General features: G+C 38.0%; 1 protein-coding gene across 2 annotated transcripts in view; it reads right to left on the bottom strand.

Moving 5' to 3' along the window:
* The window catches only part of prkcbb (protein kinase C, beta b), a 143,392-nt gene extending 130,984 nt beyond the window's left edge, over positions 1-12,408 (bottom strand). Inside the window, exons 1-2 of one of the 2 annotated variants that reach the window (XM_081384997.1) lie at positions 12,043-12,372; positions 11,076-11,107 (exon numbers count right to left, since the gene is read on the bottom strand). In XM_081384997.1, the coding sequence (XP_081241123.1) occupies positions 11,076-11,107; positions 12,043-12,218 (208 nt within the window). In that variant the 5' untranslated portion in view covers positions 12,219-12,372. Of the gene's footprint in view, positions 1-11,075; positions 11,108-12,042 lie in introns of both variants that reach the window. The other variant, XM_081384996.1, reaches the window with a different exon arrangement.
* Positions 12,409-20,699: the final 8,291 nt, after the last annotated feature.

A 20,699-nucleotide genomic window follows, 5' to 3' on the forward strand; every position in this document is an offset into this window, starting at 1 on the left:
GTCATGTACTGTGAGGCTACTCATCTCCTGTTGCCTAGCAACTGCAGCAAGCAGTTAAATGGTCCTATGGGTTAAATTGGTTTGAGGAGAACTGCAGCACTATTATTGTAGCCTTCTTACAGGCCTTTACTTCACCAATCATCATCATCAGCAGCACCATCTACACACCCTGTTTACTGTCATTCAAACCAGATCATGTAGAATGTAATATATAATTATGCATGAATAGAGTACGATATAAATCAGTGTGACACTATGAATCAGTAATGCATTTCTTGTTCTGTCTGCATTTAGTAGAAGTATGAACAGCTCATCATGTTTTATCAGAAACCTGAAGCGTACAAAAATGTTCATGGTCTTTCTTCAGGTCTCTTAAACAGTTTGGGTCTCTACTGAACTGATCAAGAACATTCAGGTCAGATATAGAGATTGCATTTATTTATTTATTTATTTATAATTTATTTATTCTCAGTATTTGTTTATGTTGGAGCTTAAGAAAAAGCGAGTCCTGAAAAAAGCAAGCAAAGGTTACTCGCATCAGTGTTAAAGCTTGTGAAAGCCTTAAATTTATTTCTCTTTTAACTTCAATCATAATTTTCTCCTCCTTTCATTCCTAAACCTGACTGAATCAGTGGAAAGCTTACATATGCATATTTCCCCTGTGTTCTACAGCAGAAGGCCCGATTAAATTGCTGGCCAGAGGGAATTCACTGCATTAACATCGATCAGGCTCATACAATAGCATCAGTACCCAGTTGGGTCAATACTGAAAGAACTTGGTTCAACCAGGCTGCCTAAAAAGGCATCTACCCTGACCCTCATGCATTTATGGGCAATTCCAGAACACAGAACGAATGAATGAAATCATTGAGACAATAAAGTCCTGAACTTCAAAAGTTTCCTAGAGAGTGACTGATCATTCTTTATCAGCTCTGTTTATTTTGTTATTAATTACACAGAGTTGGTAAAGTTTCAAAAGTTTGGGGTCAGTACAATTTTTTTTCTTCCGGAGTATCTATTTACACTACGTGCAAATAGCCCGCCTTGTTGGCAGAGGCTATTTACACTAACTCCACCCACTGACGTCTGGTTGGGCCAGACACAATTACGGAAGACGGTAGATTGACAACAGTAGCAATAGTATAGGGGTAAGGCGAAACAACCCAAGTTTGAATCCGCCTTTTGCTGAACTTACTCTATTCCTTTTCCTCATCACATATCAGATCGGAAAGAAATGAAGAAAAAACATTTTCGTAAAGTGAAAATAGTGTCTAAGGTGTGATTAATAATAAAGTGATTATCAGTATTGTCCCAATAAGGCACAGCATCCATTTAATAATTTTAATAAATAAAATAATTTACACTATATTATTATTGCATGTCGTTTAAAGGAACACTCTGACTTTTTGGGACTTTAGCTTATTCACAGTATCCCCCAGAGTCAGATAAGACCATACATACCCTTTTCATTTCTGTGCGTTCTGTAAGTGTTATTTGACACACCCACCGATGGCCTAGCTTAGCACAAAGACTGGATGTAAATGGAGCACAGCTAAATCAACAACAGGGCGTCTCGTGTGCTGCGCTAATCACTCCGCCCAAGTAGCCACTCCGCCCAAGTAGCTGTGCTCCTACGCCTAGTGAGAATATAGTTCCCAGTATTTATACGATTAAAAATGGTCTCTGTCTCATATAGCCTTGTTATTTGTACACGCTGTGACTATACAGATCACAACATCTATCAAAAATAGGAAAATTGCATTATTTTGTCACTTATTGGGATTAGTATGCTACCATTATCCATTTACATCCAGTCTTTGTGCTAAGCTAGGCTAGCGGTGGGTGCATCAAATAACACTTACAGAACGCACAGAAATTAAAAAGGTATGTATAGACTTATCTAACTCTGGGGGATACTGTGAATAAGCTAAAGTCCCAAAAAGTCGGAGTTTTCCTTTAATGTACAACAACGCTGAGGTGCAAATAGTATCTGCCACTATTTATATATACTGTATAAGTATAAATAGCATAACTACTTTTTACACTTATTGCAAAGAAAATACTGCTATTTTTGCATACTGTAAATAGAATCTATCGCTATTTTCACTTAGTGTAAATAGCATCTACTGCATTAAAAACATTCTTGGCTGCCTTTTTAATGTTTTTGAAAGTCTCTCTGCTCACCAAAACTGTATTTGATCAAAAATACAGTAAAATTATTATGAAATATTGCAATTTGAAATAACCGATTTCTGTTTGAATATATTTTAATAGATTTACAATTTGTGATGTCAAACCTAATTTTTTTTGCAATATTACTCCAGACTTCAGTGTCACATTATCCTTCAGACAAACATTTCTTATTATTATAAATGCTGAAAACCCTTCTAAATCACATACCAGAACTTTTGAACGGAAGTGTATCTTTTCAGCAAAGAAATGAACTAAGGTAGACCTGCATCACATAGCAAAAATAAAACAAAAGCATAATGTTTTTCATAAACAGTCTGTAAATTCTTGGAGGCAATTTGTCACACGAGGTTACCATACCTAGAGAAAGCTAACTGGTAGCATTTCCATTAATCTCAATTGCAGTTGCTATTTTGTATATTGTGCATTTTTATATATTTTTTGATTCTGTCTTGTTGCTGTCATTCTGTCAGTGCTGTGGAAGCTTCTGCCACCAAGACACATTCCTCATATGTGTGAACATTCTTGGCAATAAAGATTTTGATTCTCAGCTGCTGCTAGCAGTGGAGGCTAACTGGACCATGCTAACTCGCAAAACACTTGAGAAGTGACCTGAATCACTCCCTGAAGAAAATATCAGGTACTCTGCAGCTTTCCCTTTATTTTGTGTAGTATTCATGAAATCCAATACATGCTGGTTCTGTCAGGTAAAGTAGGCTAATCGTATACCTCACAGATTTTTTAAATATATTTTTAAACATTCAACCAGAGCCTTTGTCAGCTCAGGTAAGGCCAGATGTGCTTAAAAACAGCCCCTGTGTCCTAACATACTTGCATTTCAATTAAAAGTGTGACTGATAGCCTGGGGAAGCTTTTAACCTAGCTGGCGCCCACTCTGAGATTGCCCATTTTTAATATACGACTGACAGTGATCCCAGCGGTGAACCTGCCTTCACTTTAACACATACACACCTGCAAATTCACCCCTCAAACTGCCCCTCTCACTTCACCCGGTGCAGCTCACTTGCACAGATTCAGCCTCCATTCACAGCTGTACCGTCTGCGAACATTTCAGTCTGGTCTGAAGTTAAAAATGATCTTAAAGAGACACTTCAACCAAAATCTAAAATCTATGAAAGCCCTAGCTCTCATATCTCATTCATATTTCAGCACATTTCTTCTCCACCTTCTTCTTGTTGTATATGGTGTTGAGTTCACTTCTGACTGTACCATATTGTTTATTGGCACATATTAGAGATTCTTAATTGATTGGTCCATATTGGATATTTAATTGTCCATGCTAATATCCTTTAATTTTACATTTAAATTACCTCTGCTATCATCTAACGCTCACTTAAAGTTAATCTTTTAAACACAAAGAATTTATAATCATGTGTAATCATTACCAAATCTTAAAATGAATATCGTTTTTCATAATGAACCTTAAAACTCACCTGTAGCATTTAAAACGATTTTTAGTTTTTGGTGATTTATTTATTTATTTTTATTTAGACAAAATACTATAGACATTTATTACCAGCCATGGCATGACATATTTATCAACATATAATAATCAGCATATTTTAATATTGGTGCATCCTAGTCTGTTCCTCATACAAGCTAAAGGCATTGTTATAATTTTAAATATATTGGCCAGGCCAATAATCTGTAATCACATTGTAACCGCAACGAATTGACTGGCTACTACAGCACACATTTTCTATTTTCATTTAATTCAGTATTTGTTCTAGGAAAGTACAATGCACATTATGACAGAAAAAGTCACATCTTCTAAATAAGAGAGCCAATCAGAAATTGGTAAAGTCATCGCATAATTGCAGCTGCTGTTAGAGGCTCCGGTTCCCATACAAACAGTCCTGAGACATGCTTGGAATTGTCTGATTGGCTGGAAAACCTGAAATATGGCTTTTTAATGCCATTTGAGCATAAGAAACAACATTTGTGGAACATTTCAAATCAACAACAAAATCTGACATGAACTATGTTATTTAAATGTGAGTCCAGAAAGCAGTTTTTGAGTTTTCAGGACTTCCACATTCAAGTAGACTAGTGTTGATCTTCATGCCTGAAATAGCTGCCTGGAGGCATTGTAAATATAGTCAGTCACAGAGTGAAATTACCTTCCTTGAAAAGGACTTTGGTCAATCTTGGTCAATCTTATTTACTAATATTACAGCGTCATTATCTACAGAGACGGGTGGCCGAAGCCCAACATGGCTAAACACTAAGCTTTTAATTGACTTAACCACAAATTATTGGTCAGGAAATTAGCCAAATTTAAGCAAATGCACTACTTAAAAAGCCATTGCTGTCTCAGAAAAACATCAAAGACAGAATGAAGTTTTGCCAGAATATGGGAGGTTGTGTGTGTAGCAATGAATCACAATGAAATACAAGTGGAATGGTGATGCTCCAGAGTGGTGTCTTAGAAAATCTGGCGAGAAATATAATAATAAATGCATCTATTCATGCATCTATCTTCAACCCTATAGTGAATATTTGGTCTCACATTAAACTCAAATGAACTGGGAGACATTTTTCAACTACTCATGAACTATTTGAAGCCATTAAGATTGAGTGGAACAACATTGACTCTTCTTCCTGTAAAAAGCTGTCTGCAAGTTAGAAAAGGCTACTCCGTGCTAAATTACGTTATCTATAGTATTTGTGCAATTCTTGCTAATTTCCTGACCAGTGATTTGTGATTAAAATGGTTAAGACCATTAAATAACCACTAAATATTTAGCAATTTTTGGCTTGGCCCAATTATTTATTTATTTATTTATTTTGCCCAGGAGTGCACTAAAAGCATAGCAGCACTACTTTAGCATGTGGAAGTTGTCGGCGAGGTTGATATCTGGACAGCGCAGCTCAAAGCCGTTTCTCTGGAGAAAGGGCTGCACTCTTGTGTTCTCTGCTCTGACAGCACTCTCAGACTTTGGTCTCTGAATCATTGTCAGTCATCATGATAACGCTGAGACTCAAACAGAGAGACACAAGAAGGAATTAGACATGTTGATAGATTTGTGACAGGATCCCACACTCAAAGCACTAGCACAGTTAAGTGGAGGACTGGGTTGGTGATGTATCTAACATGGCAGATAAGTGTTGGCATCTCAGGTTTACAGATCCCCTTGAATCTCCCTTCAGTTCTCACAGATGTGGGCGACCACGCTGGAAAAAGCAGACACTGTTTACACAAAAACAGATGATGAACCAAAGTACTACTAACACTGCTCATACTACAAAGCTCATATCTATATCAAGCACAGTGAGTTTCCTCTGCCCATTTAAACAATGTAAACTTTCAGTCAGATTCACCATGACATAAAAATCCCTCAGAATAGGGATACAAACTTAATTAATTATTGCTATAGATGTTCTTATTTTATAGGTGCTATGAAAATGAGCTGACAACAAGAGAAACCTTATCAAGCACCATTAAACAATAAATCCTCAAAGTGTCTATCTAACTGCGGCTCAGATCTGGACTGCCTCACTGATGGAGTGAGTTCTCTCTAACGGCCCATTTAAAAGTAAGGCCAAATAAAGAGAAGACGGTCCCAGGAGAACCTCCAGCCAGCCAGTTTCAGATGCTTAGCTGGTGGCTGCCTTTCCTGTCCTCTTAACCCTCTTTCCAACTTCCAATGGACCCGTCGGCCAGCACATACATCACATGCAGCACCGGCTGCAATCAAACAAAGAGCACCTGACCAGCCAGCTCATGAGTTGAAGTTCAAAACTCTTCCAAAAAACCCTCACATTAAGTCTGAGTCCTTTCAGGCCATCGAAACTGAAAACTGACAATGACATAAATATTGAAAGGGCTGAAGTTGGTTTAATTTAGCAGAGAGACCGAATGAGGTCCAGCAGAAGGGAATATTGAGCCTCATGCATCTTGTCCTCTGGGACATTGGAGCCACAAAGGTCAGACATGTTTGTTCTAAACAAAAGGATCTTGTTCTGCAGTAAACAACCTTGCAGTGTCAACAGAGCAGGAACCCTCCCTCAAGTAGCCTGGAAAACACCAGCATGATCTAATCTGGCTGAAAGCACCGGGAGAGGCTAACCGCATTCAGGGCTAAATTGAGTTTCAACTCTACTTGCTTAATATGGAGGCACTTTTACAGGCAGTTGAACGTCCTTATTGCATTATTACACGCATTCTCTTCCTGCAACAAGGCTCTCAGCAGACCTTTTTATTAGGTCCCGAAAGGCGAGCAGATGGCCCTTGTTGGGCTCTTCTATCCATGCGTAATTGGCTCTCAGCATTCATTAGCTGGTTGAAACATCAGCAATCAGCCAATGACTGCTCAGATTTAACTTCTAATGCAAATGGATTCCGATCACAATTGGATCGTAGCAATAAAGGGACCTTTGGGGAATCATTTTTTTATTTCCATTTGAGTTGAAATGATGAAAGAACAGACTGTTATAGTGGCAGACCTTATAAAATACAACTTGACTGTACTATTTTGTACTGGATTCATGCAATTTCAGTGGAACTAAAGTGTTCACATGACATTTAAAAAAAAAGACTGAAATCAAACTTTTAAAGTGCATGTAAATATGCTAAATGAGATCACACAGAGGGCAAATGTAGACTTCTGCTTCTAAGATCTTTCTCCTAAAGAAAAACAGTAATCTCAAATGTTTCTCCTCTAAAAGATCTCAATGTCTTAAACTACTAACAGTTGCCACAATAGCAAAGTCTGCAATAAGAAGTCAAAATGTCAATATTAACTCAAACATTTCTCATCAAATTCTTCCAAAACCAAATCTGATCTATGCAATCTGCATTTACTTTATAGCTCTATAGCCTTACTGAATGTCAATTGTCTATTTTTCTCTCTTCAGGGAAATATTAGGAGAAACATCTACACAGTTGATATTTCAAATTGAAAAGATTAAAAACGAACTCTACTGAGAAACCTCAGGGCAATACAATCTTCCTCGTGGCTGATACACACAGCTTTACTCCTCTCTACAGTGGAACGCAGCAGTGCCTTATGTTGCCATTGATCATTTATATTTTTCCTCTTGAAATGAGGCTACTGTCTGGAACATGCCATTCCAAATCTGCAAAAATGGAGCAAACACATGAATTATTCTTGCAAGAACAGGGTGATGACGTATATGAACTAATGGCGTGTTCTCTGATTGATGTTCTTCTATGCATTGCATTACATATACTACTGATCTCACCGAACGCCCACACATACCCCCCCCCCCCCCCTTATTTAAGCACTGCTTCATGGAACACTTATACTATTTATAGAGGCTTTAAACGGCCCACACCTTCAGATGTGGAGATGTTCTGCTTTTGCACAGAACAGAGCGAGGTGTGAGACACCCCCTGCATCACAAATACATAAATGCAATCACAGTCTGCTTCGGTTTTCAAAGGGCATATAGGCAGAAGGTGAGTGGTTAGTGACGTTCAAGTGAAATCATCAGGTTGGTTTCAAAGGTGTACAAATAATGAAATTTACCATCAAAGAGACTTTCTAAAAGTCAGAGTCATTCTGATTGGTCAATCTCCAACAATATTTTCTCAAATCACTCTGTCTTTTATTCTCACATAATAACATTTTTTTAAATCAAAAATCAACATTTCATATCCATTTACTTGTCAAGCAGACATTCAATTTCCCATAAGCAATTTCCCCATATATTCATCATTTATTTCAAAAATGGAATACTTTTTCTTCTTCTGACCATCTCGCTATCCCTTCACCATCCTTCATGAGCTTCTTTCTAGTTCTCTGTTACTCAGTTCTATCCAGATTCTAGCATTCTATAGCATTCTGCCAGCTCTTCTTCAAACTCGTAATTTTGCAATTACGACTGAGGAGGCAAAAGAGGCTCTCCTAAGCAGCTGGTTCACAATCAAGCTGACAGCAAGTGGAAATCCTATTTTATTATTTACTCACTGTTTTCCACACACTAATGATTAAGGAAGAACCAGATCACAGCTGTGCTGGTGTTCCATAAGGGTCTTCAACATTCCTCAGATAATCTATTTCTCTTTTTCTCCATTGAACACACACACAAAAAGTCACATTAAAAAGAATTGTAGGCAAAAGGATTTTCTATATTTTCTAAGCACTACAATCTCAAGTTCATCAGATAATAATGAACATAATTATGAATAGGAAATAAATCATGGATACTATTTCCCTTGAAGTACACAATGACATCTGAATTAATCATGGATCTGCAAAAGAAAAGACCAATGCCTTAAAGTACAGTCACATTTATCATTGTTCTGGGAATTTTCATAGGCGAATTCTTATTGTTTCAATATTATTGACAATGGACATTATTGATAATGGACCTTTTTTGCCATTCAAGCGACCTTAAATTGAGTGGCCCAGGAACTGTGAAGCTAGTCCGGAGGTTTTGCCACTGCAGCCATCAACACGCCACAGGTTACTACAATGTGGACTAGTCTGTAATTAGTATCCTGCACTAGACTAGATGATGGTGAAAATACTGCAAGAAACAGTATTTTTTTATTTGCATAGTTTTGTTCATGGTTAGTTGCATTTTATTATTTGCATTACATTGTTTAAGAACAGACACATGACACAAGTTGAAAGCCACTGTTGGAAAGGCTCATTCTGAACCATGAACTAGTGTTATTTACAGGAACAGTTCACCCAAAAACATCGAACCCTATACTCATCTCAAAGTTCAAACCATGCATTTTTGTTACTTAAAAAGGAGTAATCTAGCAAAATGTCCAAGCTGATCTTTCCATTTAACAAAAGTGGTTGAGAACTTATAACTGTTATAAAGGGTTAGTTCACCCAAAATTTTTTATTCTGTCATCATTAACTTACCCTTCGTTCCAAACCCATAAGACTTTCGTCCATCTTTGGAACACAAATTAAGATATTTCAATAAAATCTGAGCCAGTGCTGTCCCTTTATTGACAGCTATACAACTACCACTTTAATGAGATCGTAAAAACTATTCCTTATGAATTGAGCGGATTAATCCAAATTTTCTGAGGAGAGACAATCGCTTTATATGATGAACAGATTGAATTTAGGCTTTTATTCACATTTAAACATTGATCAGTGAACATAAACATAAGCTCAACAGAACCTGCTTGACATGCGAGAACAAACCTCATTGGTTTGTTCAGAAAGCTCAAACGTGCTGCGTAACACGAGAATGAACCTTGGTTCTTGCATGTCAAGCGAACATGCTTGAGCTTCCGTTTACCACAACTGATGTGTGAGTTGATGAATGTTTATATGTGAATAAAAGCCTAAATGTAATCTGTTCGTGTCTCTTCAGAAAATTTGGACTAAACCACTCAATTCATGTGGATAATTTTTACGATCTGTCAATGTCTTACGAGCTGTAAATGAAGGGACAGAAAGCTCTCAGATTTTATTCAAAATATCTTCATTTGTGATCCGAAGATGAACGAAAGTCTTACGGTTTGGAGGACATGAGGGTTTTTGGGTGAACTAACACTTGGAGAAAGGAGGAGAACACAGGAGACAAGCTTGCTCTTCTGGTGCATTCACATTGCACACCAAAAGGAGAAGAAGAAACTGCAAAACCTACATTGATAATAAACAAGACGTATAGTTCCCACACTGTTCTAACATCTCATAGTAGGCACAAACAGCTTTGCTTTCCAGCAGAGACCCTCAGGTTTCAGCATGTCTGAGCATGACCTTGCAGAAGAATTCCCTTTCTCCCTCAGCTCCAATGGGGTCCGACTTTCCAGATACAGTCAGGGCTGCTCTGCTCTCACAAATCAATGGAGGGTTTCAACAGGTTTAGAGGAGATGTGAATAGATTTGAGAACGTGACTTGAAAGAAAAAAAAAGAGAGCGAAGAACAGAGGGAGATATAGCAAAAAAGTGAAAAGTAAAGTCATCATACACTCATCTGTGGACCTGTAATTAGAGCTAGTGCTGAAGCCTGCGGTGGAAAAAATGGAGAAGCACCGCAGAGGGTGCCATTGACCTGCCGTGACCGGTAATTGCAGTCGCCTTAAAGAAGATTCAGTGCCTTTAGTGTGTAAGAATTAAAATCACTTTTCAAGTGTAATCTAGACTCATACAGAAAACTACTATCCAATGGTCTTCAGGTACAAATTCCAATGTTAGAAAATGTGCCAAAACTTCACACTTCCAAGTGAAACTGCAAGAGTTTGTCAAAAAGCTGTCTCCTATAATTTCATGATTTCACATGAGAAATGCCAAACTTGGTCATACTCCAAAGGCGTCCCTCATAAATTCGGTAACTAGACACAAGTGATGAACAGGAAGCAATAACTTTTCCAGTGAGGATTACAGATGCTTCCATTCTGGACAGTTATGCAGGTAGAATCCCCTTAAAAACGGCTATAGATTTACTGTGAAAGTGGATATGAAATGTAGCTAACTCAAAATCTAAACTGTGTAATTTAAGATTTTATTTTAACAGAGGTAGTTATCGGAGACTGCTTATCTGCCCGATCATGTATTTTACCAGTGTCCAAATATAATTTATTAGTCTCATTAATAAATTGCAATTATACTGTCAAAATGCTTTGAATGATACCATCATATTTACACTGTGAAAATGAAAAGATACTTGAGGCACCTATTGAGGTTCCTAATATCATCACTCGAGTGGAATCCTCTGGAAAACCTCAAGGCATCTTTTCAAAATAGATCTTGTGAGCTCCTTTAAGACTCAAAACACTGTCAACAAGTCCTCTAGTAACACCATTAGAAGGAAAATCTTTGAGATGTGTCAAATATACAATACTGAAGGTCCTTGAAAAGAATTTACTGTTTCTCTTTACACTTCCAAAGATGTTTCAAAATATACAATGAATAGTAAATTCCTACCTTGACACTGAAATCCTTGTTTCCCAAAACCCCTGAAAGATAAAAGCAATGGTTCATTGAAAAAAATATTAGAACCAAAAATATTAGAACTGACTAAATCACTTTATGGTTTGACTGTTGTCTCATGTAGTATGACTCATTTCATATTGCTTGTACTATACACTTACAATCAAGTCGTATTTTCCCATTCCCATTTTCATTTTACTTAGCACTTTACATCCTTTATTTAGGGAAATCAATAAAGCCATGGCTCAAACCAAGTGAGCTCCTACCGATCAACATTTTGGACACTTCAGGCATATTCTGAGTCAGCGGAGCCCTAAACGATCCTCATAAATGAGTGCTGTTTAGGTAAACCATACAATATGTCTTGAGAGACAGTGTACAGTGTTACACTTGAGCTGCAACAGTAACAGGTCCACCTCTATGGAAAGCCATTTTAATATTCCTTAAAATTAAAAAGAATCTTTTTTTAAATTATTTTTATATTTTTATTTGTTATTCATTTATTAGTCAATAATGTGATTCCCACTGCATTTTCACTATACCATTTCTATTCTTACTAATAAGAGATTTCATTTACCTACTAAGGAGCAAGCCATTGCATAGCCTATTGCGAGACATTTTAAGACATATAGAGTGCCTTGTATACAGACACTAGTATAAAAAGTGTAGAAAAATAAATAGTAACCATGATGTGAATAGTTAAGCTACTATTAAGGTGTGAGTAATAGGCCTACTAGTATCTAATGAAAAAGTACATTTATCTAATGCATAGTTGCTTGTAAAATTTGCTTGTAAAGGCTACTAGTCACTAATGGATTGCTTACTAGTAATTTAAAAACACACACACACACACACACACACACAAGAACTAACGACACAAAACACTAGTTATAATAAATGAATGTTAAAGCAGCTTGCCATACAGCTCAGTAGGTAATGAACTAGTTTTAGAGCAACTTACCAGATAAAGTCCGTGCAGTGGCTGCAGAAAGTAGGCTGCTTGAAAAAGCGAGCGATAAACTTGTGATCCTTGACTTCGTGAACGTTCTTCTGTCTCAGAGCACCTTGTCGGGCAAAGCCTCTCATGGGTGCGCTGCTCTCCTCTCCATCGCTGTTCGACTGTGCCGGTTCTGCCATTCTCAACGCGGGGAAAGTTTGCGCGAGCCTGTATACCGGAGTTAGTTGAGCGGAGTGTGTACATATAATGCGGAGCTTCAGACTGCGATGAACTCTCAGGCGCGATGCTTTGCGTCCTTCTCCGCCCAAGTGCTCTCCTTACACCCCGGTACACGCAAACACACACTCTCTCACACACACAAACTGACGCGCAGTTACCAGACTCCTCCCACCCTCCCACTCATTTACCTTTGGCAAGCAGAGCTGATTGATAGAGATTCTGTCAAATCTCTCTCACATTTACATGAAAGCGCTCAACAGCATAATGAGGAAGAGACAATAGTAAACGTTTACGACTAGATTACGAAACATGGAAATTTGTATTGCAAGAAAAATGTAAACCATGAAGCCTGTCACTGCCTTGATGATAGCTAATGTATATGAAGTAGCCTAATTGCATTAAAACACAAATTATATGTGCTAAAACTTTTTTCTAATAAATGATAAATAAATGATAATATGTGATAAAAGTTGTTGTTTTTTTTCTAATAAAAAGTTTTACACAAAAATAGCATGTAAGATGAATATTATTAAAGTCATATCCAGCCATATGAGATAATAAGACTTTACTGTAGTCATCTAGAAAAAAAGAGACTTTATTCTAAAGGAGCGGTTCGCCCTCTCATGGGCACTAACATGACATCACATGACCTGCAGTACAAAATAATACACCGTAAATTGTTTCAATTAAAATGAATGTCCATCACATTCATGTGTTTAGTATGAGACTGAGAGGAACAAAAAGAAAACCGAGATATACAAACAGTTAGTGTGTGAGGGCACAGAAACAAAGTAAAAAAAAAAAAAAAAAAAAAAAAAAAAAACACTTTATGCATACGTTTTATTTCACAACCACTGGTGAAACTGGAATAAATATGTGCCAGTTAAAGATAAAAACTGACTGAGTGCACCTTAAAAATATGACAAACTAAGAAAGAATAACTATTTTATACAGAAGTAACCACCATGCAATATGTGATTTCCATGGCTGATCAGTTCTTACATATCATAATATACTTCATACCATCATGAAAATGTTTCTCATTAGCACAGATGAATCTGTGATTACTTAACATAAAGTAGGCTACACTATTGGAAACACACCCCTTAAAGGTAGGCTAGGCAATTTGTTTTCTAAACACTTTTTGTTATACTGGTTGAAACTCTCTTCACATCCTGATAGCAATCAATAATATAAGTGGTCTAAATATTAAAACATGTACACTCACCTAAAGGATTATTAGGAACACCTGTTCAATTTCTCATTAATGCAATTGTCTAATCAACCAATCACATGGCAGTTGCTTCAATGCATTTAGGGGTGTGGTCCTGGTCAAGACAATCTCCTGAACTCCAATGTGAATGTCAGAATGGGAAAGAAAGGTGATTTAAGCAATTTTGAGCGTGGCATGGTTGTTGGTGCCAGACGGGCCGGTCTGAGTATTTCACAATCTGCTCAGTTACTGGGATTTTCACGCACAACCGTTTCTAGGGTTTACAAAGAATGGTGTGAAAAGGGAAAAACATCCAGTATGCGGCAGTCCTGTGGGCGAAAATGCCTTTTTGATTTAAGAGGTCAGAGGAGAATGGGCCGACTGATTCAAGCTGATAGAAGAGCAACTTTGACTGAAATAACCACTCGTTACAACCGAGGTATGCAGCAAAGCATTTGTGAAGCCACAACACGCACAACCTTGAGGCGGATGGGCTACAACAGCAGAAGACCCCACCGGGTACCACTCATCTCCACTACAAATAGGAAAAAGAGGCTACAATTTGCACAAGCTCACCAAAATTGGACAGTTGAAGACTGGAAAAAAACGTTGCCTGGTCTGATGAGTCTCGATTTCTTTTGAGACATTCAGATGGTAGAGTCAGAATTTGGCGTGCAGGCTGGTGGTGGTGGTGTAATGGTGTGGGGGATGTTTTCTTGGCACACTTTAGGCCCCTTAGTGCCAATTGGGTATCGTTTAAATGCCACGGCCTACCTGAGCATTGTTTTGACCATGTCCATCCCTTTATGACCACCATGTACCCATCCTCTGATGGCTACTTCCAGCAGGATAATGCACCATGTCACAAAGCTTGAATCATTTCAAATTGGTTTCTTGAACATGACAATGAGTTCACTGTACTAAAATGGCCCCCACAGTCACCAGATCTCAACCCAAAAGAGCATCTTTGGGATGTGGTGGAACGGGAGCTTCGTGCCCTTGATGTGCATCCCACAAATCTCCATCAACTGCAAGATGCTCCCCTATCAATATGGGCCAACATTTATTAATAATAGTAATAACATAATAGTAATAATAGTAATTCATAACACAGTATTAGTATGGTGTTCCTAATAATCCTTTAGGTGAGTGTATATCTTCTGTAGAAGTCACAGGACCTAAAAATGTTCGTCCAATCATTGTATTCGGTCCGAATACAATGTCTACCCTGCGCAGTTCAAGTTCTCAGACTCAGATTTATGCGTTTCTTTGTCAACACTGTCAACACCGAAATTAATCTGTAAGTAACAAGTGCGATTTCTGTAAGTTGTTTACGTTCATTATTATTGTAATGTTATGTGCTTTGAGACACATGGTAATTCAACGCTGTCTCTTTCATGTGTTTTGAAGGAGGCGTGGCTTGGGAGACACTCTGAAGGAAGAGTGGGATCTTATGCTTTCAAAGCTAGCTTGCTATTGCTAGCCTGTTCAAAATTGCCTACCCTACCTTTTAGTTTAGAAACCTATAAATTATAATACTATTACAATTAAATCAAAGTATTTTCTTAAGGGTTCAGATGCAACAGGCTGCAGTTTCTCTGATCTCCCTAAAGTCTGAAGCTGCACGGATAGCCAAGTTATTTCGGTGGCTGCTCACATAGGCCTAAATTGACGTCTAAGCTTTGTTACATAAATTTTCATGTTGTGTCCCAGCTGACTCTTTTCAGCAGAGTTGTTTCATTCCTTTTCTGTGACGCACTAACAAGTAGGAGGCAAGGACAACCAGCGGCTGAGAGTACAATGCACTTACCGAGAGAGACTGAGTGAACTTCAGCAGGGAGCTTAAACTTCTTGTGCTGATGTTGTCATATGCCTGTATCATACTGTGTGATTCATGCTTGTTGCTGAACTGCTATTCTCCAGGGCTCCAACAATCGACCTATTCAGTCATTAAAGATTCAATTATTGTTGTGCAGAAAAAAATATTACACTGCTACACACCTTGGGTCGTTAGCGACCCTATAAAAAATGTACAAAAAATGAATGGGAAAACAGGCATTCTTTTATAATTGTATTTGTTTTTTCTTGTTATATTGTTTATAATGAATTGATTGAGGAATACTAAGAAGGTTGATATCTCACTTTAAAAAATGAATGAGGAGGAGGGTAGTGAATGACGTCCCAGGTCACTAAAGACCGGATATGCGTTTAAGGGTTAATTAGGCGCATGCACACCATAAACACAAAACGGATCACATAAATAGTGTCTTTGCTTATGTGTGAGGATTGTAATATCGAAAGAAACGCCAATTACCTGTATCTAGAACACGCATACACATTAACTGGGAAATACAGCTTTTGCACATTTTTAGCTGAACAAAATTAAAGTAGTCAGATTTTTATTCTTGAATTATAAATATTTTATATATAAATACAAATATTTAATATATAGCATATAAGTAGGCTACCGTGGCTTGCTTGCATTTTTTTTACTTTTAGTATGAATATGTTAGCCTTGCTCTTATCCAGTGGTTCTCAATCCTGGTCCTGGGGACCCACAGCTCTGCACAGTTTGTATGTCTCCCTCATTTAACACACCTGATTCAGATCATCATCTCGTTAGGAAAGAGCTCTGAACTGAACAGGGTGTGTCAGATAAAGGAGACATATAAAATGTGCAGAGCTGTGGGTCCCCAGGACCAGGATTGAGAACCACTGCTCTTATCTATAAGCTAGTGTGCTCAAAAACAATGACAAAATTAGCATGAAATAGTCTCTCAATATGGATCAATGACTCTGATGACATCACTCTGCACTTCAGCTTCTCATCAGATTTTCTGTCCAATCAAATGCTCTCTAGAATCTAAAGCGTCCCGCCCCCTACATTATAGAGGCAATATAGCACAGAGCAGACCATATGAGCGAGTCGGCGTAGACCACAGAACGTATTGGACCCAACTGAATTTAAAGCGAAATGGAGGAGATTTGGAGGAGAAACAGATAGAGATTAGGAGAAAACTGCGGCTTTACGGAGCTCAACAACTCTGGCTGAGCTCTGATATAAACAAAAAAGCTATTGGCTATTTAAAAAGGGGGAGGGGCTGTTCGATGTGTCCCGCCCTATCTTCCTGTTTCAGTGGAAATTCCGTCAACACATTGAATAATGCTGCACGTTTCAAGGCACTTCAGTGGGCCTTTAATATTTTGTTGTTGTTGATTAAAAAAATACAGAATTAGAATGGATTTAAAGGATTAAAGAAAAATAAATAAGAACCCTTAAGAATTTCTAAGTCTAATTGTATTTATGAATATGAAGTAATCAGACTATTTGCACATATTAATTTATTTTAAAATATACACACATTTACTTGTTCATATTGTGTAGAAAATGAAAAAAAAAACTGAATAAAACGAGAATGTTAAATCCAATAAATAATTGTGTAGTAGGCAGTTTTAGGCACAACACATATGCTACTTGGCTAATGTCATTTCTCATTACACTACAGGAATAGTTCACCCAGATACACACATCACATGTCTCTTGAAGCCTGTATGACTTTCATCTGTGGAACATAAAAGGAGATTTTTATATCAGAATGTCCCAATTCATTTTTAATGCATGAAAGAGCAGTGTGGACATTATTCAAAAACATATTTTAGAAAAAATAAGGAAAAAACTTACAAACTGGAGTTTGAAACAACATATAAGGATGCGTAAATTATGACATTTTGATTCATTTTTGAGTGAACTATCCTTTTCAAACCATCTTCACGTTAATTGTGGATTTTACTCTTTACATTTGTTTTAAATGTGTAAAAAGTGATGTTATAAAATTAATCTCTCTTGCAGACAAGATTGCTTTTTTTAGCTTCTAGAGCTGTTGTGACGTTTTGTGCGGTGAAGGCCACGTTAAATATGTTCTCTAGTTGACACTGTCTTTTCCTGTGTTAAAATAGCCTTGTAGGAAACCGTTAAATGCACAGCCACATGTGAGAAGGACAGAAATGCAACCTAGAACTGCGTAGTTTAATGGTGGTACGGGAGATATAGTGTTAAGGTCACAGAGATCACATGTGAGTAGTGATGCCCATAAGCTATAACAGCATCCAGAGTTTACCTGCTCTGCGCCCACTACGCTGTCCGCTGGCAGTCGCCCACGCACACACACACACACACACACACACACACACGCGCGCACACCATACCTGCTACCTGCGGTTTGCAATCTTCTTTGTGAGTTTGTGCATTATGTGAGAGAGGCTCCTCAAGACTGGAACCTCAGACACCTATTGATGTCGTTTTTTGTTGTTGTTGTAAAAATGTATTTGATTGTCAAGCACATCCATCGTTGCAAAATCTTCTCTTTTTTTGTCAGCAGAGCAAGATTCAACAAGATAAAATACTGGCACCTACTGTTGGAATATATAGGCTATGTGTTAAACATGCTCCTAAAGGTATTAGTGCACTTGAAAATGCTTGAAATGTTTTACTCAAAACTGATTGCGTTTTTGTAGAACATTAAAGAAGATAGTTTGATAAATGTCTCAGTGTTTGTATGTTTTGTTTACACAGTGAAAGTCAGTCGTCACATATGTTCTTCCTTTATGTTCCACAGAAGAAAGTCATACACGTTTGGAACGATACGATGAGGGTGAGTAAATGATGAAAATGTCTTGAGTTTTTCAGTTTAAATGATTATATTTGTGATTTCCCTACACTAGAAAGTTACTGCACTTGTATGCGTAATGCACAAAGAGATGAAAATTATATATTCAGGCCTATTGTTCCTAAGAATATCTTGTAACCTTTTCTAGTGCCTGATCTCTGCCTCTCTGTAATGCTTTGGTTTTTAATGGAATTATAAGGAGAGTCTTTTTTTCCTATGGTTGCTATGGAGATGCCTTTACGTAGTGATAAATATAGGTTGATCACATCCTTTATTACACTTGGGGTTTTTGTTCTGCTTGATGAAGAGCACACGCACGAAATCTCCAAAGAACAAGGCAGTTTGGAATTGTTCATTCAGCTGAGCTGTATTGTGTGTTCCTTACGGTACTTGTCTATAAATGTACTTTTCTCTTGTCTCTGCAGATTATTAATGTCTAAACGGTTTTATGGTCAGCATAATCTAATGTAATATGGATGCAACTTTCATTTAAAAAAATAATCAAAATATAAAATCAGACAATGCATCTAGATTCTGGAACAAACGTGCTTATTCACTGAATAAAAAAAAACATTACTGCTTTTAAATGGATTTTGCTAAAGAGGGTGGTCAATTTGATTTCAATTTACAACAATTTCAAACATGTTTGCTTTGTATATCAATTAGTCTGTAGTTTTCTAGATTTTCTGCATTCCACAATTATAGGTGTTATATAACACTTCCAGCCTGATGATCCGACAGTTGCTGCTCGCGTCTCAGCCTGCCTGACTGACATTTCTGGCAGGATGAAGGATCACCACCTTCGACGAAACCTTGCGAAGACAGAATTGCTTGTGTTCCCCGCCAACCCAACACTTCATCACAACTTCTCCATTCAGCTAGGTTCGTCAACCATATCTCCATCAAGGTCAGCCAGGAACCTTGGAGTTGTGATTGATGATCAATTGAACTTCACAGACCACATTGCTAGAACTGCCTGGTCCTGCAGATTTGCCTTATACAACATCAGGAGGATCAGGCCCTTCCTATCAGAGGATGCTACACAACTTCTTGTCCAAGCACTTGTTCTATCCAGACTGGACTATTGTAACGCTCTCTTGGCAAGTCTTCCAGCTTGCACTGTCAAACCTTTGCAACTGATCCAGAATGCTGCAACTAGATTGGTCTTTAATGAGCCGAAGAAAGCACACGTCACTCCTCTCCTCACAAAATTACACTGGTTGCCAGTTGCAGCTCACATAAATTTCAAGTCACTGACTTTTGCTTACAGAACTACCACTGGCTCTGCTCCCTTTTACCCAAACTACTTCAGACTTACGCGCCATCCAGAAACTTGCGTTCTGCAAGTGAACACCGTCTTGTGGTGCCATCTCAAAGAGGCACAAAATCTTTCTCTGATCTTTTTCTGGTCTGTTCTGTAAGGGTGGATTTCCTGCAGGGGTTCAGTCTGCAAGACTGCCGAATGACGGTAGAAGACTGTAAATTTCCTGTCTATTCCACCAACTGCTACTTATACCAACGACGGAAATAAGCACAGTTACAATAGCTTAATATGTGGGAGAGCGTTGCTAAAGAGAGTGACAATATTGTATTGCAATATGTAGCACTTCAAAGTCAATACCAAATCAAAACTAGTTAGGACATGTAATTGAAACGGTTTAATGACGGTTTAGTGACAGCTGCGTTTACATGGACACTTATAATCGGATTGACGGCTCAATCGGACTAAAAAACCTTCATGTAAACACCTTAATCGATCCGATTGAGCTCGATCCGAATGAAATTTCGATCGGATTGAAAGGGGTGGTTTATTCCTTTTGTAATCCGATCGAGAGAACATGTAAACACTTGATCGGATTGAAAACCGAAACTGAAAGGACTGCGCATGTGCAATGACGTTAACTAGCGTAATGACGTATGACGCGCGGAACGAGCTGTTCTTCCTGTTGAATAAAGTGTCATATTAATAAGTTTCCCGTCATTCTAAAATTCTCATTTCACACGCGCGTCTGTGTAGTGAAGCTGGACAACGTCCCACCAGGCCTTGTTTTGGATTCTCATCCACAGACGTCTGGTTTTGGCCGCGGGGAGGGGCATTTTTACTGCGTGATCAATAAGCAGCACGGCAAAACGGTTAATATGCTCTAAATTATGACCAGAGACGAATCAATATTACGTCTGCTGTTTAAAACAAATAATGAACCAATAGAGGAGAATATTTATGCGCGAAAAGCGGGAAACTCTGTATTTTCGTGCAGTGTGCGCATGTCAAAACATCAGATCCGATTTGAAACTTGTGACATATAAACGCGCACATCAACCCGATTACTTTATTTATCATTCATGTAAACACCTTGTTCGGATTCATCAATCGGATTGATTTCATTCCGATTGTGTCAAGAGGAAAGAGGAGGTAAAGAGAGAGAGCCCCAAGAAAGGGACCCAGAGAATAAGAGAGCTAGAGTAACAGTTACAATCTTGTTTTATCCTTTCCCTGACCATGTGACTAAAACCCAAATGTGAGACATTCAAACTGACCAATCAGATAATTCCAACTTCCC

Source organism: Scardinius erythrophthalmus, assembly GCF_964197995.2.
Source record: "Scardinius erythrophthalmus genome assembly, chromosome: 1".
Lineage (NCBI taxonomy): Eukaryota > Metazoa > Chordata > Actinopteri > Cypriniformes > Leuciscidae > Scardinius > Scardinius erythrophthalmus.